The following is a 27,583-nucleotide window of genomic DNA, read 5'->3' as shown; positions in this document are numbered from 1 at the left end:
CATCCTTGATTTCATGAAGCTTATAGTCTAGTAGATGAGAGAAGATAGACATTAAATAATTAGTTATACAATGGGATACTTAATTACAAGTGTGGTGAAAAGCACTGTCTACATCATGGAGAGCATTTCAGATCGAGAAAAGAACAGATGCAGGGAGACCAGTTAAAGAACTTAATGACTATTGCAGTGACATGGACAAGAGATAATGGATCCTGTGCTAGGGTGGTGCAGAGCAGACTAAGAGAAATGGGTGGCTTTAAGAGCTATTCTGGACACAAAACCACTAGCACTTCATGGTGGCCAGGATATGGGATGAGGAGAGGGAGTTGAAAAGATGACTCTTAGGTTTGTGACTTGGCAAAGTCCTATTATTTGAACAGGTGTAATGATATTTTAAAAGAATCATTTAACTTGAACTTTCCACTCTCAAATATCTATGTGGCATCTTCCATATTGATGTTCCTAAAACATGCCAGGCCTGCTTCCACCCCAGGGCTTCTGCATGTGCAGTTTTCTCTGCCTGAAATACTCTCCCCCAGTTATCTACCTGGCTCAGTCCTTCAGTTCCTTAAAATATTCAAATTATCACCTTCTCGGGGCTTTCCTAGTCATTCTATCAAGAAATGTCATCTCCTCTCCACATATTTTAAATCTCCTCCTTGATTTGTTGTTCTCCTTCTCATTTTGTTACATATTTTTTCTTATATAATATTTTCTCACTTGTTTTTCTTCCTAGAATGTAAATTCTAGGAAGGTAGGAATTTCAAAAATTTTTGTCTGTTTTGTTCATTGTTACATTCTCAGTACCTAGAACACAGCATGGAACATAATGGGTATTCAATAAATACTTGTTGAATAAATGATGAGTAAAATGAACGTACAACTTTGACTTTCTGGAATTACTGAGGAATTACAAGACAGCTCACCATTTATTTTAAAGATGCCAAGGTAGATTTTAAAATTAATATTTCATTATTTGTCCTTAATATTATCTATAGGAATTTGAAAATGTCTATACTCTATTTCTAAACATTGATTTTTAGAATTATTTTAAAAAATAATCTGTCAGTTGTAGGAGAATAAAAAATATGATAAGAAATACAACATAACTTTCCAAATTTAATGGTCTTAACTTTTCAATAGTGTATTACTCTAACACATTATTTGTATTAAATTATTTCACATAAATATTATAAAAGATCAAAACCCTTAATTTCAATCCTGATGTGATAGAACCTTGGTGTGGGAGGGAGTGTTAAATAGTGTTGCCATTCTCATGTTGTGCAACCAAAGTTGAAGCAAATAAAACAATAACTAAGGTGCATTAAATTGCATACTTTGTAGACAAGTGATTCTTCATTAAATACAAAATTCTAGAACTTGAATTTATAGCTCAGCCTTTAAAGGATGTTATTAGAAGCCCATATGCAAGATGTGGGTACTATAATGACTTCTGTTTCTTACTCTGTGTGAACGTGGAAGTTGGACTATAAGGAGCTGAGTATCTCTGACATCCAATGTTCCTTAAATCAATGGATCGATACAGAAGTGAGGGATAGAAGACAGATTACTTTATTTCTAGAATGTGAGTATATACTTCATAGGTCCTAGTTTAATGGATTTATCCAAATCAATTTTTTTAAAAAGATGCTGGGGCAACACTGACTGGGAAGGTAATAGATTGACAAATTCTTTAAGATTCTTTATATAAAAGAGAAGTACCATTCTCTTCTTGAACAGGAGTGACTTGCTTGAAGATGCCACCATCCTTTTTAGTCCAACTGACCTCAAATGACTGACTGCTCCATTAATGAAGGAGAAGCATATAATTTACAAGGCGATCAATCAAATCCACAGACATGGCCTTGCAGAGATCATGATCTACCTAATAATCATCCTATCCAACAACTATAAATGGAAAGAGCCTTTGTGAAACTACCTCACCAGTAACTTTCAACTATGACAAGGGTAAAAAATTGTGATTTGTATACTGATCTTCATAAGGCTGATGGAGAAAAAAAAAAGAAACTCGTTAAAGCATGTAAAAGTATTACACATAAATCAAAGCACCTATAAAAAAGCTGATGCATTGATAGAAAAGGTAAGAAGTATCATTTACTGAGTTCCTGCCTAATTTTTTTATGCCACGCATTTAGAGAAATCGTTTATTTTCCTATTTTTGTTTAAATCAAGCAGCTGTGTTCTTAAAAAGCTAACATTACTTATTCTAAAATTTAGATTGAGATTTAATGTAGAATAGGGAGCTAACTATATTGAAATAGTTTTAAATTAATACACTTACTAAGACAGTCTTACCCGAGCCTTGAGTTAAATTAACCAAGGTCACTATCTACAGTGAATCTAAGATTGTGTTATGTTCTTTCCAGTAGAACGAATTTGTGTTTCAGCTGAAAAGATTAACTTTATTGCTTTCTGTAAAGCTCCTCATGTTTTCAGCTCTTTTATCTATTCCATTATGCATTGATTTGCCTCACTGAACTGAGACACAAAGTTAAGGCTCTCTTCCAATACAAAATCGGACCTTCAATAGAACTGATGATCACTGTGAGCATACAACCTATACATACAGAAGAGCAATAAATGCTCAAACTGAGGGAAATAATAAGGCTTCCCAACTTGGAAAGTTGTTGAACTTCCAAGACAGATATATTTTTTTTTTTTTTATTTATTTATTTATTTATTTGACAGAAAGAGAGAGAGCGAGAGCAGGAACACAAGCAGGGGGAGTGGGAGAGGGAGAAGCAGGCTTCCCGCCGAGCAGGGAGCCCGATGTGGGACTCGATCCCAGGACCCTGGGATCATGACCTGAGCTGAAGGCAGACGCTTAACGACTGAGCCACCCAGGCGCCCCGACAGATATATTTTTTATTACATATTTCCCCTCCCAATTCTTAATGATTGCACAAACAGCAATAACATAGCTTTTAAAATTAAATGATTTACATACAATCTAACCACTCCAGATTTTATAACAATAGAGCCTGTGTAGAAGAATTAAGGTTACATTTATAAATTTGCTCCCTTATTTATTAATACGAATTGTGTGAATTGTGTGACTATTTTTCTCAGTATCTACAGACTGCATATCTCTATTACAAAACTTGCCTCCTACAAAAAGTACTGCTATTGTCCTGTCCTCTTCATTGATTCTGAGTTGACCACTGTCCATTCCAACACCCTAGGATTATCCAATTTATAATTAGGAATGACATGCCAGTAGCTTCAATTTTCCCAACAGAGTGAGTTATGGATCCTCAATCAGAGAACAAGGGTCTTTAGCATATCATCTTGATAATTTCTAAGAAGCTTTAACATAAAAATTTTGTCAAAACCTGCAGTTTAACATGTACAGAAAAAGAATCTCTCCTCATTCCTTGTGTTTGAGGCTTTTAAGGGGATAATGTTAAAGTGTTAAGTGATATATTTTTCCTACAAAGACAGTTCAACTGCAGTGCACCTCAATTTCCCAATTCATTTCCCCCTCCAATTTAAATGGATTATCCCATCTGTCACAAAATAGAAGGCAAATATCTTCCTTCCATCTGTTTCTTATGTTGGTGAGGAAATACCTCCTGGTTCTCCAACAAAAGTCACTTCATAACTCCACTGTTGTGGATTTTTTCCAAGTCATCTCCAGCTGAGCTAGGATAATTTTGCAGCAGGTTTAACACTCGCCTTATGAAAGCAGAGATGTTCTTCAAGTGACACTGAATTTAAGGCTGTTTCTGTTCAGTAATTTTTGTGTCATATGTCTTTACTAGTCATTGATTACCACAATCTCTAAGGAAGTTTTAGTTGAGTTCAAAATAATAAGGTATCTTTATGTCAGTTTTATGAATTACCAAGTATAGCAGAAGTCAACTGAAATTAGACATAAAATATTCACAGATACGGTACAAGAAGCAGAAAGAAAAAGAAGTATTCCTATTTTTTGGCTTGGTTTAACCTTAGTGATTCTGGCAAAGCTGAGGCTAACACCATTCTTCATGCCTCTCTAACTTGAGGAGTCACTGGAATAAGATCATATATTATAGAATTTTCATGTCAAATTATATCCATAATTATTCCATCTTAGTGCAATTTTCTTTTTAGTTTCAAGAAAATATCTTAAGAGATAAATTATATTCCCTTGTGATTCTAAGAAGAAACACATTCTTTTCAGTATCGATATTTTCTGGAATATAAGCCAGTAAACCCCACATTTAAATATGGAAATACTGCATACAAGGACATTTATAGAAAGAGGACTGATTTTAAATATACATAATAGTTGCACCATTTTAAGAGGTATCTCACCAAAAGCTAAAATGATAAACTTTCAAATTGGCACTAAATTGATTTTATTTAACTTAGTCTATTATTTATGTATAAATATAAAACAATAGAGCATTTGGATATTTCCAAAAGGCCCCAAATATTTCATTCTCTTGGATGTGCAAAACTCTGAGGAATGCAAGAATAGTATGAGATTTATGAAATTACAGAATCAAATTTGGCAGAATTCATGTCACGTTTTGTTTTGCTTAAAAAGATTTCGTGTAGCTCATATTTTAATAACATCTTTTTATGAAAAAGCATTTGTCTATGACTTTATTATTATCGAATGTTATAGTCATTCCACAAAGGGCATATGGAGCACCACCCCACCTTCTGCTTCCCTCAATTCCTTTGGTGGATTTTTTGTAACTCCTTGGGCTTTCTTGAACAGAATCACAATGAGACAGCAAGTAAGTTTGCTGCTAAGGGAAGAAGCAACGCTGAATTTTTGTTTCAGCAGTGAGTAGGAGTCCTTGATAGCTTCACATTTTGGCAAGATCTTTCTTCTAACCCTGCCTGAAAATACAATTTCTTTGGCATGAAAGAGGGACACCAAAAATCAGTGGCAGAAAATACAAGGCAGACAAGAAAGAGTGGCAGAAAAGAACACTGATGTTGAAAGAAAGTCTTTTGGGAATGTCGAGAGGGCATCACAAGTTTGTTAATGTACAAAGGAAATTATTACCTTCTTTCTTCTTTCTCTCAAGGATGGGTGTTTTATCTCTTTAGCGACAAGAAAAGCCAAACTATTCCATAGGCAGATCAAAATCACAAAGGAAATACTAAATGATATTTGTATTATCTCCTTCCAGGCTAATTGCTTCATCTAAACACAGTGTAAAAGCAAGGTTGAGGTCAAGGCAAAACTCAAAGGCCCCTGGTTGGCAAAAAAAATGTGAATGTACTGGAGCTGAAGTTAAGAGTTAATAGGTAGAGCTTTACTAATAACCCTCTTCAATACAATTAATCTTAAAGAGAAGTTCTAATCCAATAATCTCATTCATTGGAACTATACAGAACTATCTACTATCAACATGAACGTTTACCCTTTGCAGTTTTTAAGCATGAGCAGCCAGAGAAGAAATGTGGTGAACCATGCTGATTTGGGAGTGAACATGGGGAAATGGTAGAAGATGACATAGGAAATCATTGAAGAAGGAAGGAGATAAAAGCAAAATCACTAAAAGATCATCAAATGAGGTCACAGTCAGGATCTAAACTAGAACACTCAAATTCATATCAGAAATGTAATTTTAATCTCTTATGTTAAAATCCACAGGGCAATAGATACATTCAGAAAAGATTGGCTAGGCAATCAATGGAAAGATTCTCCTGTATGGTGAAATCAATTTTTACCGGATAATAACCAGAAGGAAAGGACATGTCATGCGATTTTCATTATATTTTATAAGCCAGCTATCTCGGATGAGGTCCAAACTCTTGACAATGAATCATAACCAGTAACTTTTTAACACCTCCATCCCCCTTCACTGTAAGAACTGTTCGTTTATAGTATGAGGAGGGCATTCTAATCATTAGTGGGATTTTACTTCTGGCAGCAAGTATGTTGTTCATGTGATTCTTACCTGCCCCCCTTTAGGCTGGTATTTGATGTTGTCTGTCGATCCGATTTTGGATTTGACATTCTTCAGGTCTGGCAGTGGTTGGTTAATAAGCCGAAGTTGCTTGGGAGTAGCGGGAGATTTTGGAGGCGTACGTATGATGGCAACTTTCTTCTCGCTGGGCACCAAGATGGCCGATTTGGGGGTTCCTGGCGTGTGAGGGGTCCTGGGGTAGCTCGGGGTTCCAGGAGTGCCTGGGGTGCGTGAGGAATAGCTTGGTGGGGTGCCAGGAGTGATGGCAGTTGATCCAGGGGTAGTGGGTGTGGAAGTGCCACTCTTCCCTGCTCTGCGAATTGGCTCTGACCCTATATAAACGAACAAAACCAAACCAAACCAAAACCACAGCATCAGAAAATTCTCGAGACATCCTCTTCCCTCAGGTTGTTAGAACTCATAATACATGAACTTTCTAAAGAGTCTGGAATATTTGTGGATTACAACAATGCTCAAAAGGGCGAAAGTTCCTTTTTTTAGGCTTACAAGCTGGTGACATTTTTTTGAACATGCATTGCTATCAGTGCAAAGAAAGAATTTGGGTTTTCTTGATTTATTCTTCTTACTTCTCATTATGAAGGCATCAGAAGTTTTTTATAATTGTGGGGTCGTTAAGGCATGAGGATCTGCCGTAAGTTGGTAGAAGAGCCTGCGCTTCATGTTCTATGTGGGTTAGTATTTACTAAAGATTTCCTTGAATGATGTGTGGATCACTTGCTCTTTTGTGCAGTAAGTTCATTCCAAGATTCAGGTAGACATACAACATAAAACTGTGTACCGATAGCAATAATTTTGGCCTGTGTACAAAGTCGTTTATTGAATTGTGCTTCAACGTTACTCCTTCAGCTTATATTGAGGAATGCTGTGAGTTGCAAATGTGTTTACTAAAAGCTATGCAGTTATGTCAGACATTGTTCTACAGTATCATGTATTTCCTTTATATGGAAATTTGTCTCAGCTCTTAATACCAAAAAATATCTATTTCTCTTCTTAGAAAAATAGGATGTTTTAACAACATAGTCGCAGTGAATCTTATACCTGATTGTTTTCTCTTACACTTTCATTACTAGTTTGCGGTTTGGAATCAAATCAATACTCCCCCACCCCCAACCGCCCCGGCCCCCCACTGTTAATTATACAGGCCATTTTGGGATGCATTTCTTTGCCTCAACTTGACTTTAGGGTCATTTTATTATTTAACTTTTTCCTCCCATTTTCCTATGCCATGTTTTTTTTTGTATTAACTTTTTAACTGTGTGTTTGAATGCCATTTCAAATGCTTTTTTGAAAGCATAATGCTATAGATGAGACTGTATCACCTTACAGATTACAAAGCACTTTTGTGAATAGCAAACATCTGATGACCAAACAAACACAGTAGTTAGAGACAGCTCTTATTATTCCTAATTTAAGAATGAGGACATTGAGGCTCATTTACCCAGATGATACTAAATTTTAAGCCAGATATGATATTTAGTTTCTTAGCTCTAAAAATCTTTTTGCTTAAAATAACACATTGATTTTAATAATAGAATACTTATTTACATGGTTTACATTTATTATTCAAATTTCTTCACTTTTTTTGGTGTTTTATAGGAAGGGCATGAATTTTATTTTTTATTACTAAGTATGTATACTTTGTAAAACCAATAAATCTTCTAGAAATTTTGTAGAGGATAAAGGTATAACTCATTAACTTTTAAATCAATGAACTGTCATTGAGTCATCTAATACAACTGGTCATCAGTGTGGGAAGTTCTTTCTGAGAAAGGGGATAATTAATCTTTGCTGAAATAATTCCAAGGGGTGAGCTCAAAAGAGCTTCGTAGATAATTATAATCTACAGGCAATATCTATTTACCCATTGGTCTGGGTTCAGTCTCCTGAAGAAACAGGATCATTTTACTTCTTTCAGTGAACAGTTTTTACGTATCAAGTGAAAGTTGTCCTGTGTCCTTTTGGTTTTTTTTTAACATAAGGGCAAACGATAGGTAGACTCCTCAACTGACAATATGAAATTGGATATAAGAAGACTATGTGATAAATTAGAGTTCATTCTTTGATTTTTATTGCTTTCCACAAAAAGGACATTTCAAGATCAGGATGATACAGCCACATCCAGCGTGGCTCTTTGTGGCTTCCTTGGTACAAAATTTGTTTTTGGACCGAGTTTTTGATGTTCGAGTCAGTCACTGTGTCCTTCAGAAAAATCTCTTCCCAGAAACTTCAATTCTTCCTCAAATGTTTTCTCTATGACTTCATCACCTTTGAATAGCTCAGGTCTTTTTGGGAGCAGGATCTTCTCTCTGTCATTTGCCACTGTACCTAGCACTGATGCCTTTCATGGGACCTGAATACAGTAGGAGTTCAACATTCTTTTTTAACAGTACAAATTGGATTCAGAATTTATCAGTGTGTTGAGGTGTTTTTTACTTCACGGAGACTAAGCTGAAGCAATATTCTGCATGTGCATAACAAGTTTCACTAAAAGAAATAACATTTTTTTTTAAAGTAAGAGTCATTTCTATACTCGTAGAAAATGGCTTTAAACTTCAGAAAACTAAGGAATGAAGGTTTTGTGTTATATCTGGAGAATGAAGAAAAACCAAAAGTATTAAGCCCTAACACCACTGTTCAATAGATACAACCAATTTTTAGTGTAATAAATTATATTCTTGTCATCAAAATGACAAATTTGAGCATTTCCTATTTGTTCTGAAATTGAGTTAAATCTGAATTACTAAAACAATTTAAAAAATATTTATGAAAAATATATATTTAAGAATGACTTTATTAAGCTGTAGGTTCTTATTAATCTTGTCAACTCCTCAATGACAATGCCTTTCTCTCTACTTGGGCTAACTGCATAGCTTTGTTTCTTTCAGCTTTTCTCAGTAGCTGTACAAAGTGCCAGGACATGGCTATGTGCAGTTACAGAGATGATGGGTGAACGGAGGAGGCATATTGCTTGCTCTTCTAGTTGTCCTTATGTTTTTTAGCTATTGCTTTATAGAGAGAAAATAAACCCTATGTCCTGAGATTATCAGAGTAGGAATTATGTTCATTACCAAATAATAAAATGCGTTATGCTTATGAATGTAAGTTAGAAAGTCAAAATAGAATAGGTTTAGAAATAAAAACAATTTTAGAATTGGTTTAGAAATAAGAACAATTTATATACAGGTGCACTTTAAAAGGCAGAGCACAGTGGTTTGAAGATGTGGATTTATGGATGAAGTGCCATTTTGCTTCCATAACCACAGATAGAAGCATAATTCAAAGTATACTTTTGGGAAGCACTTGGTGCCTTTGATTTATCTGAACAGCTTCTATATTGATGATGCCCAATTCCAAAGTTAAAGTCTTTTCTCAAGAGATTACTGTATCTTAAATGCCTTCTTTGCTAGTTCATTTGAATACTTTATTTTTGTTAAGAAAGAGTTTAGTGATTTTTAAAGTATTCCTGGCACATATTTCAAAGAATGTTAATATTTCATGAAACTAAGTGGTGTGTAGGTCACAACTGCTCTAACTATAATAAACACTTTCATTCCAGGCAAAAATATGCTTTAAGTGTCATACAAAATAGTGACATTTGAAGTGGGTCAATTATTGTTAAATATTTTTAAAATAAGGAGTAAAATCAACTATAATGTGATAGAGTAGCAATTTCCACCATTTTTAATGGATTTTAAATGACAGAGATGATACTCTCCAAGCGATTCTATGTAGCAGTTTTCTAGTACTATTTCTTCCAAATAAATATAAAGAAGACATTAAGGTCATGAAGTTATCAGTGGGCTGAAAACCAAATTCAACCACTTTCTATCTTAATAGCATTGGACAAGTTACCCTCTTTTTTCTCATCAGTAGATTCAATGAGGTTATTAATACCTAACCAGCAGCATTGTTAATTAAATTGAGTGAAAAATGTGTCTTAGGATTTTACCATCTATATGTGCTCAGTAAATGGTAGTAGCTATTTTTGTTGTAATAGAAACATATTTATGAAAATAATTTGAATCCATGCTTTAACTAGATAATCTTGGTAGTAACACAACACCTGAGTGGGTAATGATTGGAACTTTTTTATATTTTTTATTTAAACTGTGATAACTGCCAACCAGTTCATTATGGGCCATCAATCAAAAGAAACTGAAACTATTGCACTAAACATGTTATGTTTACACCCTCATTGGAATTCAAATTCTTAACAAATTGAGCAGAATCCTAGGTTTTGATAAATGGCTTTCCAGTTAGATTTTAGGACTTGGATTCCTAAGAAGGGTTAAGCTTATACAGATATATATTTTTTAAAATTCCTGACTATTGCTTTTCTCTCTTAATTACTTCTTTATAGGTACTCATTTTCCACAACAATCATTTTAACTCACACAGCTGTTTTGAATCCATGAACAGTCTGGATTTTCTGATTCTTAGAGGAAATATAATTTGTTTTCAGTGTATGTTTTCCTTGGAAGATGTAAAATATAGACACATAATAAGCTCTTTGCCACTTAAAGGATTAAAAAGGAAGCCAAATGAAAATAAACCTACTGGTAGTCCGCCGTGCTGAAGAGGAGATGGAACTGTTGAGAGAGAAGGAATTCTCATCTCTGTCTCCTGATACACCTCGACGAGGAGGGAGAATGGAGGAGGGTCTGGGCAGAGAAGAGCGCTTTTCTGGGCTCTTGGTTACTCCATCCTGATTGGGGAAAAAACACATTGGGTTCTTATGCATCTTCAATTATACAAAGTGATTTACATTGCTCTATTTTTCCTCCTGTGCTGATAGGTGAAGTTCTTTTAATACACACTACTGAATTTCATATATTTATAAGCATTTCTACTTTGAAACTTAGAAAGAGTTCATATTTGCCTAGAAGTTTTATAAAAATGTATAATTCTGGAGTTAGTGCTAATAATTGACCATGAAATTCAAGTTCTAAATAATAACATGGGTAAAATGAATTTACTCAAGTAATCTCCAGTGAATTAATAATTTTACTAAAAAAGTTTTCATGAGCATGATAACTTATTAATCAGAAAGGGTTGCCAAGGGGCATTGCATGCACACCAGTTAACAATGACCACTACCATATATTGTGCATTTATGCGACTAGAATTCTAAGTACTTTACATCCATTTATGATTTAATTCTTGCCACAAAATACTATCTGCATTTTATAGCCAAAGAAACAGGTTGAATCAGTTTATGTGATTTTTTCAAGATCACCGAGTTGATAGGTAGCAGAGGCAGTATTAAATCCTGATGTGTCTGATTGAGTCCAAATGGTGTATTATATTACATATAATTTGCCATTCTTAGATGATACAATATTATATATTATTATATACTGTGAGTAACATATATTTATTATATATATTATGTGTAATATTTTATATAGTACATTTTACTTTATTGGTTTGTATTTGAAATTTTACAAGATACCAAATAAATAAGTAATAAATTAATAAGGAACAGTCTACCTAGAGACTTTTTTTTACTGGTTAACTATTAATAACTATTGAGACTTTTATTTGTGTTTAAGAGGGTCTATCATTTACATGTCAAATATTTTAGAGTTTAGTCTTTGTTTTTTATATATTTACTGAATCGTGTCTTATAACCTCCGAAATTATATTCTTTTCTGAACCTCCGGTTGACCTGCTGCCTTACCTTGTTCCCTGATTCTGAGTATGGCAAACGGTCTGTGGAGCCTGCTGAGGTGGGCTGTATTGAAAACCTGTCAGAAAATGAAGCCCTTTGAGACGTACTAGGGCAAGCAGAGCTGCATCTTGGGGACTTTGAGCTACCCTGTAAGGCAGGAATCTTTGACAAGGTAGAACTCTAGCCATGAAAGAAAACAAACAAAATCACAAAATAAACCAAACTATGAAGTCAAAGGAAAATAAAAAAAAAGGTATAAACATACAAGAAATTAAACGCCTACTTTTAATAAGACCACATGATAAATGGTTATAATCAATGATAGAAATGTATATTTAATGTGAGAACAAGAGATTTTCATTGAGCAACTCATTTTTAACTGGAACTCACTTAAGAGCACTCATATATGACAATATAGATAAAAATATTCTTCATGAGTTCTACATATAAGGTCTGGTTAATCCATAAGTCTCCCAATGATACCGTATTTGGAAAATGTCTTGAGAGTCAGTTGGAATTGTTCCTTTAATAAATAGAACCTTGAAGGTGTATTTATAATCAATATCTTGATCACATTTCAAGAACTTTAGAACAAGGCATATTTAAGTCCTCATAATGGAAAATACTTTCTTAAAGTTGAGAAAATGTATTTTCATATATCTACATTGACTTCATCAGAAAATTACAGATTTTATATAAAATTAGTTCATTTTATGAGTAAAATGCCTACTGGGGGCCAAGTTATACTATAGAATTAATACCATTGTTATACGTAGACCACAATTTGTATAATGTGTTATAAATTCTTTTTTTTTTTAAAGATTTTATTTATTTATTTGAGAGAGAGAGAATGAGAGACAGAGAGCGTGAGAGGGAGGAGGGTCAGAGGGAGAAGCAGACTCCCTGCCGAGCAGGGAGCCCGATGCGGGACTCGATCCCGGGACTCCGGGATCATGACCTGAGCCGAAGGCAGTCGCTTAACCAACTGAGCCACCCAGGTGCCCCAATGTGTTATAAATTCTAAAAATGAAAGTTAGCATTAAAGAGATTGCCCACAATCTCTTTAAACCACAGGGCTTAATTTCCTGGTGTCGATAGTCCCCGGAGAGATATTTGGCAAGAGAAAATCAGTGGGTTGGATGTACGGCTTTTGGAGGAAGCTTATGCTGGCATGCCACACGTCTCATGGGGGACTTCGTTAAAAATAGGAAAGGTATGATGAAGCCAAGGAGATTTTGTCTTCAATAATTAATATGATTTAGCTGTTACAAAAATGGAAGTTGAAACTGACAGCTTTATCTCAAGTTTTAAGCTCCATAGGCACTTTAACCGGGGCAGACACAATAACAGACTGCACGTATCACTTCTTGTTTTATAGACCCAGCATCTTGAGTGGGCAGTGTGCCTGGGTCGACCCAAGTCCTTCTTTTCTGATTGATGCTACCCACAGAATAGCAAATTTCAAAAGTAATACAGGAAAGAGAAAAATGGAATAATTGGATTACCTCAAATTAAGAGAGACAACTGGCTCAAAATGAAAACAAAACAAAACAAATACACAACAAATGAAATGAATGATTATAGGTCAGGTTCACAACAAAGATCAATTGAAAAATCAGAAAGAATTGTTCTGATGGATGTACTGAAAGTCACGGGTAAGTAAGAGTTGGTCTTGGGGTTTTAGGAAATTTTTTAGGGAGAAGATGAGGTTATGAGGGGAGAAAAAATTGTTAAATGAGAAGAAGTTAGAAAGACTGGTGGCCTAATCTCTCTTCTTCAGAAAGGTGAGATGGGCATTTATAAGGAAAAAAACATTAGCTTTGTGTCAGAAGATGTATATGGTTTCTTTCCTCAGTGTTGGTGTTATACACCAATTCACACTGAGTTACTTGAAGACCAAGAGACTTGAAAATTTCCTAAATATTTTTCAAACAAACAAGCAAAACAAATGAACAAAAGGGAGAGAAAAGGAGAGGGAGAGAGAGAGAGAGAGAGAGAAACAAGAAGCCGACTCTTAACTATAGAGAACAAACTGATGTTTACCAGAGGGGAGGTGGGGGGGGATGGGTTAAATAGGTGATGGGGATTAAGAAGTACCCTTGTCATGATGAGCACTGGGTGTTGGATAGAAGTGTAGGATCACTATATTGTACACCTGAACCTAATATTACACGGTATGTTAACTAACTGGAATTAAAAGCCAGAAAATTAAAAGTTCAAAAAAAAGATTTTCTGAACAATGTCCATTTAAAAATGCTTTTTTTAATGGGGGGAAGCTGACTTACTTTCTATATCTGCTCCTAAAGACTTCTACCTTTCAAATAATAACAACAACAACTATCACCGTTTATTGAATAAATACTATGCTCTAGGCACTAGATGGTTTTATAATTAACCATATTTAGTTTTCACAACTAACTTAGGATACAGGAATTTTTATCCCTCCCTTTATTTTTGGAAAATTAAGACATAGGGAGAAAAAGATCGTATAGCTAATAAATGTTCAAGACCTGGACCTGGTCTGCTTCATAGCCCTGCCCTTAACCACCACAACTCACTGGTTCCCCATCAGAAATAAAAGGTAAAGAGATAGAAATCTTGAAGTTACAGTATTCTCAAGCCTGGTATTTACCAAAGCAATACATGGATTCTATTGCTTCCATATAATTCAGGAATATGTCTGAAAACATTATATAAAAATCAATTTTTAAAATTCACATGAAGTCCCTTAGGTTCAAAATGATATAAAAAGTTTGGCTGTCATTGGAAATGAATTTCTATTTTTCACAAAAAATGGAAGTCTAAAATCATGCTAGTTTTTATTTATTTTTCTCAATCCTTTTATTTTTTTTTAATTTAAATTCAATTAACATATAGTATATTATTAGTTTCAGAGGTAGAGTTCAGTGATTCATTGGTCTTATATAACACCTAGTGCTCATTACATCACATGCCCTCCTTGATGTCTATCACCCAGTTACCCCATTCCCCCACCTCTTTCCCCTCCAGCAACCCTCAGTTTATTTCCTATTTTTAAGAGTCTCTTATGGTTTGTCTCCCTCTCTGATTTTGTCTTGTTTTATTTTTCCTTCCTTTCCCCTATGCTCCTCTGTTTTGTTTCTTAAATTCCACATATGAGTGAAATCATATATTTGTTTTTCTCTAATTGACTTATTTCACTTAGTCTAATACCCTTTAGTTCCATCCACATCGTTGCAAATGGCAAGATTTCATTATTTGATGGCTGCATAATATTCCATTGTATATATATATACCACATCTTCTTTCTCCATTCATCTATCGATGGACATCTGGGCTCTTTCCATAGTTTGGCTATTGTGGACAATGCTGCTATAAACATTGGGGTGCAGGTGCCCCTTCGGATCCCTACATTTGTATCTTTGGGGTAGATAGCCAGTAGTGCAATTGTCGGGTCGTAGGGTAGCTCTATTTTCGACTTCTCGAGGAAACTCCATACTGTTTCCCAGAGTGGCTGCACCACTGGCATTAAAATCTTACTAGTTTTTAGAAGGCTAAACAAAGAGTTGTGATTTACATATTATATGACGTCTAAACCCCAGAACATTGTGATGCACTACTAGTTAACATCATTCAAGCTATTTGTTGTAATTTTAGGAATTTTTTAGTAGTCCTTTTTTTTTAACAGATTTTATTTTGAAGTAATCTCTATTCCCAACGTGGGGCTCAAACTCACGACCCCGAGTTCAAGAATTGATCCAACTGAGCCAGCCAGGCACCACTCTTAGCAGTCTTTTAATTTTTTTTTCTTTCAATCAGAAAGGAGTAAAATACTTCACATTGGCTCTGGTCTTTTGGAAGCTTAAAAAATAATGGTTAATCAAATAAAAAGTAAAATTAAAAAAAGAAATATGAATGATTTATATACATGAAGAAGTTAAGTATCATTAATGCAACCAAATTAAAACATTTTATCTCCATAACTTGGCAAATATAGAAAAAGCATAGGAATATCTAGTACTAAGAATGAACATGGGTACTCTTATAACAGCTGGGGGGACATGTAAGTCAGTAGAACCTTTCTGGAGGACAACTTGACAATGTGTAGCAAAAACTTTAAATGTGGACTTTCTTCTTAAAACAGTAGTTTCACTACTAGGAAATTATCCTAAGGAAAAGCATATGGATGCATCCAGAGATTAAGCCAAAAAGATTTCTACAGTAATATTGTTAATATGGCAATAAAAATAGTTTAAAAGTCAAATAATAGGGGATTGATCAAGTATATCACTATAAATAAATAAAACAGAATGCAGTGTAGTCATTAAAGTGATGTACAAGAATGTTTAATGACAGGAAATCTGTTTACTGTTTAATTAAAAAACTGATGCAGTGTTTCCATTTAAGTTATTACAGCTATAATTGAGTAGAAAAAAATAAAGATTTTACATCAAAATGGTAACTGTAGTTTCCTTTAGGTAAAGGGATTATGATACATTTTTACTTGTATTTGCTCACCCACATTGTTTAATTTTCTCATATTCTTATTTTGTAGTAACAATAATGAAATGTATTATCAAACACAGTTTAATGTTGATTATAATGATTTATCTCGATTCTGTGAAAAGTAAATAAATTGAGCTCCCCTATTTTTGCCAGATTATCATGCTGTTTGTTTCCATTTTACTAAAAAGAAAAAAGGCAGCCTTCATCCCAGCTCTGCCCTCACCAACTGCTATCACATGTCATTCCAGAAGACATTGAGACATGCCCGAATGCTACCAAGAATCATTTTGGGTGAGTGAATAATTTAAAATGACATTTAAGAGTAAACATCTGAAGTCTAACTTATATCTAAAGTTATTGAGACATTGCCACCAATACCAAAAGGAACTTCAAGTGAAGAGCAAGGAAAAAATTATTTTACTCACAGAGACTTTGTCCTTTGCCTGTTTAAATACACTGGAAGCCTGAGTTGATTCACCACCTGTTGCTGTCAAAAAAAGAAGATACAAACAACCCCAAACTTAGTGGCTTAACAACCACACAAATGCATTTTTCAATATCTTTTCGACACTCAATTGTGTCAACAGACGAATGCAAAGCAAAACTTGGCTTATTTTGAGATTCGAATTCAGTAACCGAAGAAACCTGAGTAAGAACATTCTAGCAAGTGGCTCCCACTATAGTGTGTGCTAATTAACATAACCAGTGTTTACCAAAGCATAGGTAAGCACACCAAATAATTTCCTATTGGTTACCAAGGTACCTTTAAATACTGTTACTCCACGAGCATAGATCCTTTAGCATGAAAGTCACAGAACAACCATCCAATGCTGTAGAATTTAAGAAAAGGGGGAAGTGATTGGTTTCTAGGGTTGGCACGACATTAAAGAGTGTTCAGGGAGATTCCCAAGCCCTCTTTTTGTAGCCAATGGCATACATACAGATATTTCTAAATTTCATATTCCAAACTATCATGATCAGCCAACCCCTTTCCCTCTGCACCCCTTCATTTCACAATAGGAATGACACACTTGTTTGACGTGAAATGCACCACATGAGAAGAAAAATAGCTTGTCAAAGAAAGAAAACACGAGAGGAATTTTAAGTTCAGTAATACAGAACGTGTTCTACACATGCACTTCCTGTATGAAATTATTACCACATCTGTTACTGTTGTTTTTCTTGTTGCTGTTTTGTACCTCTGGCTTCAGTTTTAAACCCCACTATCCCCAGCACATTTTCTATTGATGACTTACCTGACTTGACTTGAATATCTCTTATGATTGAAAACAATCCTTTGTGTTTTGGGAAAACCATCCCTATTTAAAAATTGTGCTTAGAAAATGAAAGGCACAAGCTTGCGGAGTTACCTCCTCCTTAATTTTCTTTCAGAAGAGAGAAAACGCCGGAGGGGGGGGGGGGAGAAAGCTTCTGCTTATAAGCACTCTGAATCAGTTTCAAAAAGGTTTCTTATGTCGCATGCAGCTCTAACACAAGTATAACTGTCTACAGAATGCTATATGCTACTTAGGACTGGCTAGTAAGATTATTCACAGATTCTGGAATGATTTTTTTAAAAAGAAGCAGTGCAAATGATGCTTTCCTAATATTTCTGTAATATTTCTTAAATTTCTGTGACATAGAGTTTGCTTCAAGCCAATGACATCCATGTTTGATATATGCTTTCTGCTTGAGTATCTTAATATTTGAACAGATTAAGGGAAGATCTTAATTAGTCCAAAGATCTTAAATTTTCTTTAATGAATGAGTTGAAAAGGCAATTCACTATCAGTGTGGCAAATTGAATACCAATGACATGTCAGGCACTTCACCAAACCATTTGATGTTTCCTCCAAAATTCCATAATCCTGATATATTTTTCATCCTCTTATACATGATATAGGATTTTTATGCCCAAACCAAGAGAGTCTGCCTGTCCACACATTTTTCTAACTAGAAGTAAAATTCCGAGTTTAATGCAAATGAATTAAGATGTGATATAAGAGTTGGAGATGTCATATTAATTTCTAACTGAGAAACATTCTTCAGCCTGAACTTTTATCATCAAGGTTTCTATATAATTTATGAGCCTTCCAGTTTCAAATACTGCCTTAAAGATTAGTTCTTGGAGGAAAGCTCATGAGATGATTCCCATATGAAGAACACAGATACAAAATACTTAGAATTTTATTGACTATCATAAAACCATCAATTACCTTGATTTTCTTTTTCTCACAAAGGTTAATGCTGCTCTTAATCATTAAAGCCATCAGAAGGTTTATATAAAGGCACCTTTTTTTTTTTTACCCCTATCTAAAGGCACTTCTAGTATACAATGTAAAGGTAAATATTCCTTTCTGACTTAGCAATCTGATACCTAATTTTGTAGCCTACAAGTGTGCTAACTAATAAATGCTAAAATAAAATATATTGCAAATTAAGATTATCCTAGGATAATTATACATTTAACATGAATAGAGTTTGCATTATAGATATTTGTATGAGCTTTTATTGTGATTTGTAATAAGTTTTGCTCCTTCATTTCACTGCTTTTTTAAGGAGTTAAAAACAAGTATATTTGAAGAAGACAGAAAAATAAGAAGGTAGCAACATAGGAATACACCTAAGTTATAAGAAATGAAGGCGTTTTATCCAGGAATTCTGATTTCTAAATTACATAGAAAAATTAGCAGTTTGAATCCAACACATTTAAGAAAATCCCAGTGACAAAGTGTCAGTGAAGAGATGTAGTACAGTGAATTGAAAGCCTTGCTAATTTTGGATACGAGGAATAAAATCTGATGGGATGAGCAGGCAATTTCTTTTCCTTTTTTTTTTTTCTTTCATCTGAAGCAAAGTAATTTTGCAATCACAATTTTACCCCAGATCTGCTTTTCATTTTCAATCTTGAAATCACTACCCATTCTTGGCAAATTCATTAACATCAGTAACAGATGTGGCAGAAACCACGTAGAAAATAGGACAAATATAGTATGGGTTTAAGCATGAGAGAGATAAGCAAAATCATGAGAATGCATACCACGGTTATATTCATCGTCATTGTCTAACCAAACACACAGAATGAAAAGAGGAATCCCCAGAACGTGACACTACACAATGCCAAGATAAAATCACTGCTAAGTCTGAGCATGACAAAGAAACAGATGGTCATGACCTCTTCTGCAGGGAGGGGAAACAAAAAAAGAATGATACAAGACACTTAATAGCGAAACTGTTCATGACTGCTAAGATTCTCGGAAGAAAAACAAAATGAAGAAGCCGCTACAGGAATGAGATAAAAAAAAAAGACATGTCTATGTTTGCCAGCCACATTGCAGAACTGAAGAGTCACCTGTGGTTTTCCGCTTAACACAGGAGAGATGAGTTGGTCTAGTATATTTGATAGCAGGTTTTAAAATGAATTTCCTGGAGGGAGAGTGGGCCTGAACTTCTGTTTTTTTAGCAAGTTCAGCCTTCTTATAAACTGCTACGAATAAAGAAAACACAAAAAAAAGCATACCATCAGGAGAAAATAAACAGTTGGAGCAAAACCGAACGAAATTTCATAAATAATTAGTTACCACTGTTAGGAAGTTTCTTCTACGAAAGAGTAATAATGAATTCAAAAACATTTTTAAAGAAGTTATTGTGAAATGAACCTTTTTTCCTTCTCACTTCATCTCTGGAGACTGTGCTAGGTTCCTTTTTAGCTATTTTTCTTTCAGGAGTGGAAATTCTGCCTCTCCCGGTTTTAAAAGGCTTTTCTTTTCTATGTTTCTCAAGAGATGGTCTCCGAGCTTCCTTTTCAGCTTTCTCCTCTTTAGGAATAGTTTCTAACTGTTCTGTCATGATGCTCCTATCATCATCTGCGGATCAAAGCAAACCATGACAACAACAACAACAATGAAAACATTAGTAACAAATGTACAAAATCCTTCATATATTTAACAAAATGCAAAATAGAGATAAAGGGACATTTAACCAAGTTTAAAACGAAAAAGAAATCCATTAGGTTATTGGATTTTATTTGGAAGTGGAAAATTAAAAAAAAAATAATGCACACCTTGAGTGTCCACCCAGAGGCTGTCAGCATCCATGATGGAGTCATCAATGGTGGTCTCGTCTTTGTAATCGTCATAGGTTTCCGTCTTATATTCTGAGAGTGCAACCTCTTCTCTCTCAGGGGAAGCGGGAGCCTCCGGGGAGCCATCCTTGGGTTCCGCCTGGGCTTCGGCTGCCTCTTCTACTTCGAGCTCTTCTTCAGCGTGGGGGGACGATCTCCTCTCCACCTCAGGCTGCTCCAGGGCTGCAAAACGCACGCTGTGGGAACCTGACTCCCCTTCATCTGTTGTGGTTTGCACCACAGTGATAAAGTCATCCTCGATGGTCACAACAGACTCGATCACTCCTTTGTGCTCACCAGGGCAGGTCTCCACAAATTCCTCCCTGACACCTGGGACGCCCAGGTCGGTAATCTGAAGGGTGTCGGAGCGGAAGAGCAGTTTATCATATTCTCCCCGGGCTTCTATCTCTTCTTCCTCACTCTGAGCCTCTGCCGGTTCAGCCCTGGTGGCTTCAGGCAATGGCTCTGTGACGTCGGAGGGCGTGACAGAGATATCTGGGGTTTCTTTGCTTTCTTCTTTCGGCTGCTGAATAAATTCCATCTGGACATCAGCTCTCTCATCTGGGACTAAATCAGCCTCCAAGACAGCAGGTGCACAAGGTATTTCCACTGACAATTTGATGGCAATCTCATCTTGAATTAGAGAGGATTCTGGGGATGTTTCCTTCTTGCCCTCATCGGCTTTCAAGGACTCCATGGTGAGGCTCTCATGCTCACCACTGGACTCGTAGGACTCTTCCTTGTCTACAGCCTCCTGGTGCACCAAGTCAGGCTTGGCCACCTTCTCCTTGATTTCCGTCTCACTGACTTTAGTGCCTTCTTTCATGTGGCCAGCCTCAACACTCATAAACGCGTCTTCCTCCTGAGGCGCTCCAGATGAGGGGGGGAGATCTTGAGTAGCCTCGAGCTTAAGCTCTGTTGCCTTTCCAGCATCTACTGCCAGCCCTGTGGCCATCTGTCCAAAGTCACTGATTTTCACATCTAGTTGACCCTGGTCAGCTTTCATTGCAACAAAATCCAGTTCTGGTTCAGCTTTTTTGGATGGTTCGACCTCAGCTACTTCTGGCACTGAACTAAGACCTTTCTCAGCTTTCTCGGCCATGGGAGGTGATGTGTCTTTTGAAATGGTCAGTTCTTTGGTGGGAATGTGCTCGTAGGTTACTCCTAAGCCAAATGTTTCAACTTCATCACTGGCCTCTTCTGTTGCCTTGGCGTGTTCTTTTGCATCAACATGTTCTTCACTCTTTTCCAGAACAGTATCCAGCTTATCATTAGCTTTCCTCTCCTGATCAAACTCCCTACCCAGTCCCGATTTGTCACCAGAGGTATGCGGGGGTACTTCTTTCTCAGCACCGAACTCATCTTTGACTCTGCCGGCAGCTGCCAATTTTACTTCAATCAAGGACAGGTCTGTGGCTAGATCTCTTCGCATTTTATCTTCTGTGCCTTCATAAAAGGAACCACTCTCCCCTGACAAATTCTCACTGTCTTGAACGGGTGATGGGAGTGGGACTGTGTATTTATTGAACACACAGTAACCCAGGTCCTCAAGCTGACTGTCTGTTTTAACAATGACGTGGTTTTCATCGGTGACAGGGGGCAAGCCGGTACTACTCTCCTCGACCACAGTCTCTGATGGGACTGACTTCCTCCTGGCAACCTCAGCATCTGCACCCACGGAAGCTAATCTTGACCTTGTGCCTGCCAGATCTAGCATTTCCGGCAGGTCAGGGGCCATGACAGTACCATTTTTGTAGTAATCTTTGGCTAAGAAAGGTGACTCACACGAGGTCTCGACTTGAGTACTTTCCTCTCCGGCAGCTTTTCCTCCCTCTGTCTGGTCTTCCTCTTTGCTTTCTACTGGGAAAGAGGGGGCTTTCTCCAGTGCAGGTGTTGTGGCTGGAAGGTAATCATCCCCTTCATCCATACTTCCACTAGTGTTGGTTAGAATATCAGAAGCCAGAGGAGAGAGATCATGTCCCCGACCAAAGTTAAATCCAAGGGCTATGGAATCCAGGCAAGACATGGGCAAATTGATTGACATGCTTCGCTGTTCTATTGCAGACCTCCCACCAAGTCCTAAACTCCTGCTTAGCGTCAAGTCATCCTTATTCTTACTGTGGAGATCCCGCTTCTCCCCATACACTTTTGGGTCAATAGTAAACATTCTTTCTTGAGGAGAACTAGGTTCTTCAGGTAAATCAGACGGATAACTCTGTGCAAGAGTGCTGTACCCTGTTTCTTGTGCTGGAGCACTGGGCTGGGGTTCTTTACCCGCCTCAAGTCCCTTGTCTCCATTTTTATACACGGGAGATAGGGTATCAAAAGACTCTTGGACACTTTCTCTGGTGTCACTGAGTTCATAGTAATCACTGCCTGGCTGGATGCTTTTTGTCACTTCTTCTTTCAAGGCGGATGTTTCAAAATACTTGGACATTCCTGACTTATCTTCGTAAAACGGCATGTCAAGCTCCGCTGATGTTGCAGGCCCAACCCCTTCCATCTTAATATCTTTGTCTGCAACTTTTTCTTCAAAAAGGTCCTGGACTGCACTCTTTTCACTTACTGCCACTGGTTCGGTCATGACTTTCTCCAGCGTCTTAGAGGTCACAGCTGAGTCTGTCACTGCTTGTTCCACACTGACAGGGAATGAGTCCTGTTTTAATGGCTCTGTGGTAGGCTCTTGGACTTTCTGCTCTTCTTTTGAGAGGGTGTGTTCCATGCAGGGCTGAATTATGCCTGTTTCTCCATCTGTCAGTTTCAGGGGCTCACTCTCTTTTGGCACGGCTTCTTTGTCAGAAATGGTTGTCTTTTCTTCAAGCTTTAGTGGTGGTTCCTTTTCAGTAAGTGTCACTTCCTGCTCTTTTTTCTGTGCACTCTCTTGCTTTATTGCCCCTTTCTCCTCTCCCAAAACTTTCTCTGGGACACATTCTTCCACGGTCGGAATGTGGGCATCTTTGGGTAAGGTGAATGCCTCTGGGGCTGGCGCTTCTGCCATTTTGTCAGGTTTATCCTCATGGGGCTCTTCAGCTTTAAAACTATCTTTGGCAGTTGCTGGGCCACTGGTTTCTTCCAGAGATTTTTTGTCATCTGGTTGTAATAGGGCAGGGGCAAAGGGCGATGCTTCTGCAACTATTTCATTCTTCATGACATCTAAAGGAAGAGTGAAGCTGCCAGCCTGAAAGGGACTGGGCATGGGAGAATCAAACTGTTTGCCCTCCCATTTGGGGATATCCTCAAGGACATCTTTTCCCTTCATGGGGGTTAGAGGGCCAGGCGAGATGGGAGCAGCTAAACTCCACTCATCCTTTTTGGCTTCCGTTGGCATTTCGATGAACCAGTCCTTTTGCTCTTTTGGAGCTGGGGGCTCTGCAGAGAGGCCAATACCAGGCACCACGGGGCTTGGTTCTATCTTCTGTTTCATGTCTTCTAGCCCGGCACCAAGAGTATGCCCAAACAGAGTGGGAGGTGCTTTTTCTTCCTCTGGGCCTTGCATGTCCTTTTTGTCAGGGGAAATTTTAGTTGTCTCAGGCTGAGAAACTAAGGCAGCATGTTTAAGGTCTTCACCAGGCTTACTTTGTTTCTCTGACTCCTTGTCCTTCTTGTCTAATGGCTCAGCTGGAGAGGGAGTCAAGTCCTGTTGATCATGGAACTCCATCTTCAAGGCTGGAAGTAAACCTGAAGTAATTGGGTTGATTTTTAAACAAATAATAGGCAAGTGCTTTCAGGCAGTAAGCTTAAAATTATATTTTGAAATGACAAATGAATAGTAGGGTAAGAAAACAAAACAAAACTATGGAACATGCAAGCATGCTACCCATTTAAAAATCAATATGAAAATGTCAGGACTGAGATATATTTGTACTACTGCGGAAAGGGACTCCCATTGCGAATTAATGCATACAGGAATTGTGTATTTTGAATACTCTTTTCTCCTTTGTTTGGGCTCTCCTAAATACCATGTAATGTGTATTGTAGTAGAAAATTTCATGTGCCTTTTGCAGACAAAAATGATAAATTAAAGAATATTGAATAAGTCAGTAATATTAGGGTACAAAAATACATTAAGGGCTAAATATGAAAAACGGATGAATGTCTACTGAACTTTTTCATTTGTGTTCTCATTTAAAAATGAACTGGCAGGCCATGGGCGGAAGGGCAATTCATTCATAATAAGTATTATGTTAAAATCAAGTTAATTGATTTATAAATGCCAGTACCAAGTTTTTGAACATTAAGAAGTTACTGACATAATTTTTAAGGCGTCTTCTGAGATTATATTTCAGGAATATAAATAAATATTTGCTATTAACTTTAAATGATACGACAAGGTGGTTTCTATCACAAATTCAAAATTTTTAATTCCTAATCATTAGTTAACCTTATGACAGATGTTAAGAAAATCTGAATTATATTATTAATCCTGGGATGTCAAATAAATAAATAAAATCTTAAAAAAAAATACTGGGATGTCATGTGAATAAAAATTTTAAAAAGAGCCAATTATTATCATATCTTTCTCTCCCTGGTCATGACCTCATTCCCTGGAATCTGACAGACAGTGAGGCACTAAGTAGTGGCTTTAGAGATGCTTCACAGACATTAAATGGCTCTTTCTTTATTTTCGTTTGTTCACCAACCGGAAAGGTTTCAGAGTCTCACTTGTGTTCTAAGGTCACAGGTATTTCATTGTGGTCATTAGGGCTAAATGTAACTATCTGGAAAAGATTTGGGGAAAAATAATAAAATTCAGTCATCGCTCGAAGAGCAAGTGTATGGATCATCAATACCTTATGTACTTGTGTGTCCTGTTGTAACAATAGAAAAGAAATACTTTATGAACTTCTAATAGAGGTTAGATGAATGAAAACTCAAGAGATATGGTGATGGTCAAAGACGTTGGCTGCCATGGAGAGGAAATGATATGAGAAGCATCGGCAGGAGCCTTTAAGGAAACCAAACCAGTATTCATAGAAGCATAAAAAATATAGCACACTGCGGTTGCAAACAAAAACAATTCTACCATTTAAGCCTCTATGTGCCAAAATCCAACTCTACGGTTTGAAAGAAAAGCATATGAATCGCTGTCCCAAAAATAAAAATAAAAATATACATGTATTAGCAATGTGGCTGGCAAACACTTGGAGATGGGGGGCGGGGCGGGCGGACAAAAAGCTCACACAGCATCGTCAGCCTGGCTGCAAAGCATATTGTATCATGGCAAAGTAAAACCAAGAATCAGCTGCAGCAGTGGAAAACCTAGCTGCCACACAGCAACTGTGCAAGCCACACTCTGCTCATTAAACCTACAACATCAGTCTCGGGATCATGAGAAGACCAAGCCATGGAATAGCATTGGAAAGGCATCAGGTCCGTAAGCTGCTGGAGAGATCATTTGCAACAAAACACATGCAAATCCTAGGAAAGACACACCTTCCCTGGCAGAGGAAGGGACTGTTACTTCTGGAGACACCTCGGTGACCTCTTTTACACTTTTCTCCTGCAGGGCCCCTGCTGGGGCACTCTCTTCAGGAGCTATGTGGGCCTCCGCACTAGACTCCATGTGGCCCTCACTGAGGCCCTGGGGTTGGTCTGAGGCCTTGGCAGCCCCGCACTCTTTCCCAGGAAGAGTGGCAGGTGTCTCTTCCTCAGCCACTGTTCCCTCTAGCGTTTCTTCTTCTTAGGGATGAAAAAGATGTTGACATCATGACCACAGAATACACACAATGGCAGAAATATTACTCATGGAACACTTTCAGCTCCATTACATCAACCTCGCCAGAAACTTATTTTACCATTTGGATGAGCAGATTAATATTCGAATGCAACGTGCATTATGTATTGCTTGGGCAATGATTATATATATATAATCTGCTAATAATGATGCCTTTTAAAGTCTCGTTAAAAGGCTATTTATTTGAAAACTTGAGAGCTGAAAGGTCTTATTGCTCTATTCCCCTTAGTGGAAATGGCAGTAAGTTGCACACATGTAGGGAGCTTGCTGGAAAGAAGAGATGGTGCTTTTGGATAACAGATGGTTATGAAAAGACAGATGCATTGATGGACTAAAAAAATCTTTACGTTTGCTAGACAGGGGCTGCTTTCTCCAATGCAGTAAGCCCCTACATACGAATTTCTGATTACTTTATTAAAAACATGCAAACTTCAGTAAAGAATCTTGGGGAATAAAAAATACCCGGCCTCAACATAATAACCATCAATTCCCCTAACAGCTTTATCACGGGATCCATCAACACTATCTTATTTAGTATGTAAAGGCCAAAGTCTCAAGTATTTAAAGTATTAAATTACATTTTAATATAATTTATGCAATATTTTTAAGGCAAAAGACTTCCTAACTCAATTTATTTCACCTTCCTTGCATTATATGATATGGGATAATGTAAAAAATTTCAAGGAGTAAGCGAACTATTTTGAAAAGCAAGGTCCAGGTAAAATGGAATCTTAGCATTTAGAAAAGTCCACCTTGGGGATACAACTGTTACCATATTGCTTACACCCTTGTAATACCAATAATGTAGTTCATGTATAGTTGCCCTTGATCCTGAATAAGACAATGTGCACATTACCTGTAAAGTCTTGTTTCCGCAATTCGAAACCAAACCACCAAGATAACTGAACGACAATCAAACTGCCAAAATATCTTCCCAAAAGATGTATATCACATGGAAAAATGTTTACAATTAAAATGTAAAAAGCACACCTATGAAGGCCATGATTTATTGTGTTCATTTGCTTCTCATTTGCACTTTCAAATGCCAGTACAATGAGTCCCATTTTATTGCTTGAGAAATTACAGGGGAAATGTAAGCTGTTTTATAGTTCCACAAATGAAAGATTCGGATGATATTCTTATGCAACATTGTTTAAATGGCCCGGTGAGAAAGACTACAGATGGAAAGGAAAGCAATTTTCTTTTTTGAGAAATATTAAAACCCCTGGGCAGGAGGTGGGGGAGGGGAGAACTACTTCATCTATTTCCTCCCATTTAGCACTCAGGGACTTTCATTTTTGTCATTTAATTATGTAAGCAACATTTTAAAAATTCAGATTCCAAATTATTATCAAGGCATTTTTATAACGTCACAGAATTAGAGATTTTGATTACAGATAAGAGACTTTTACTGTAGCTGCTTTGCTAATGTCACCTTCTTGCATAAAGTCTAATCAATTTAATCAACATGTTTTCCAAATCCACGCAACCTTTCGGCTTTCCATTTCCTTATTTTGTATAAATCAGGTCTATTTCCAATATACCTGTTTCTCGCTCGAAATTTCACAGATTTTTCTTAACTGTTGTAAGTTCACACTCTTAGAACTTACTTTTAC

The 27,583-nt window shown here is 36.8% G+C and overlaps 1 protein-coding gene across 23 annotated transcripts in view; it reads right to left on the bottom strand.

Moving 5' to 3' along the window:
• The window catches only part of MAP2 (microtubule associated protein 2), a 75,439-nt gene that overhangs the window by 14,493 nt on the left and 33,363 nt on the right, over positions 1–27,583 (bottom strand). For 3 of the 23 annotated variants that reach the window (XM_044913714.1, XM_021702822.1, XM_044913717.1), the window contains exons 4-9: positions 20,174–23,911; positions 19,770–19,976; positions 19,463–19,597; positions 16,536–16,597; positions 10,512–10,659; positions 5,925–6,265 (exon numbers count right to left, since the gene is read on the bottom strand). In XM_044913714.1, the coding sequence (XP_044769649.1) occupies positions 5,925–6,265; positions 10,512–10,659; positions 16,536–16,597; positions 19,463–19,597; positions 19,770–19,976; positions 20,174–23,911 (4,631 nt within the window). Of the gene's footprint in view, positions 1–5,924; positions 6,266–10,511; positions 10,660–11,634; positions 11,806–16,535; positions 16,598–19,462; positions 19,598–19,769; positions 19,977–20,173; positions 23,912–25,666; positions 25,913–27,583 lie in introns of all 23 variants that reach the window. The other 20 variants (XM_044913727.1, XM_044913728.1, XM_044913729.1 and 17 more) reach the window with 14 other exon arrangements.

Source organism: Neomonachus schauinslandi, chromosome 3, assembly GCF_002201575.2.
Source record: "Neomonachus schauinslandi chromosome 3, ASM220157v2, whole genome shotgun sequence".
Taxonomy (NCBI): domain Eukaryota; kingdom Metazoa; phylum Chordata; class Mammalia; order Carnivora; family Phocidae; genus Neomonachus; species Neomonachus schauinslandi.
The sequence above is the reverse complement of the archived record's forward strand: the minus strand, read 5'-3'. Positions and strand labels throughout refer to the sequence as shown.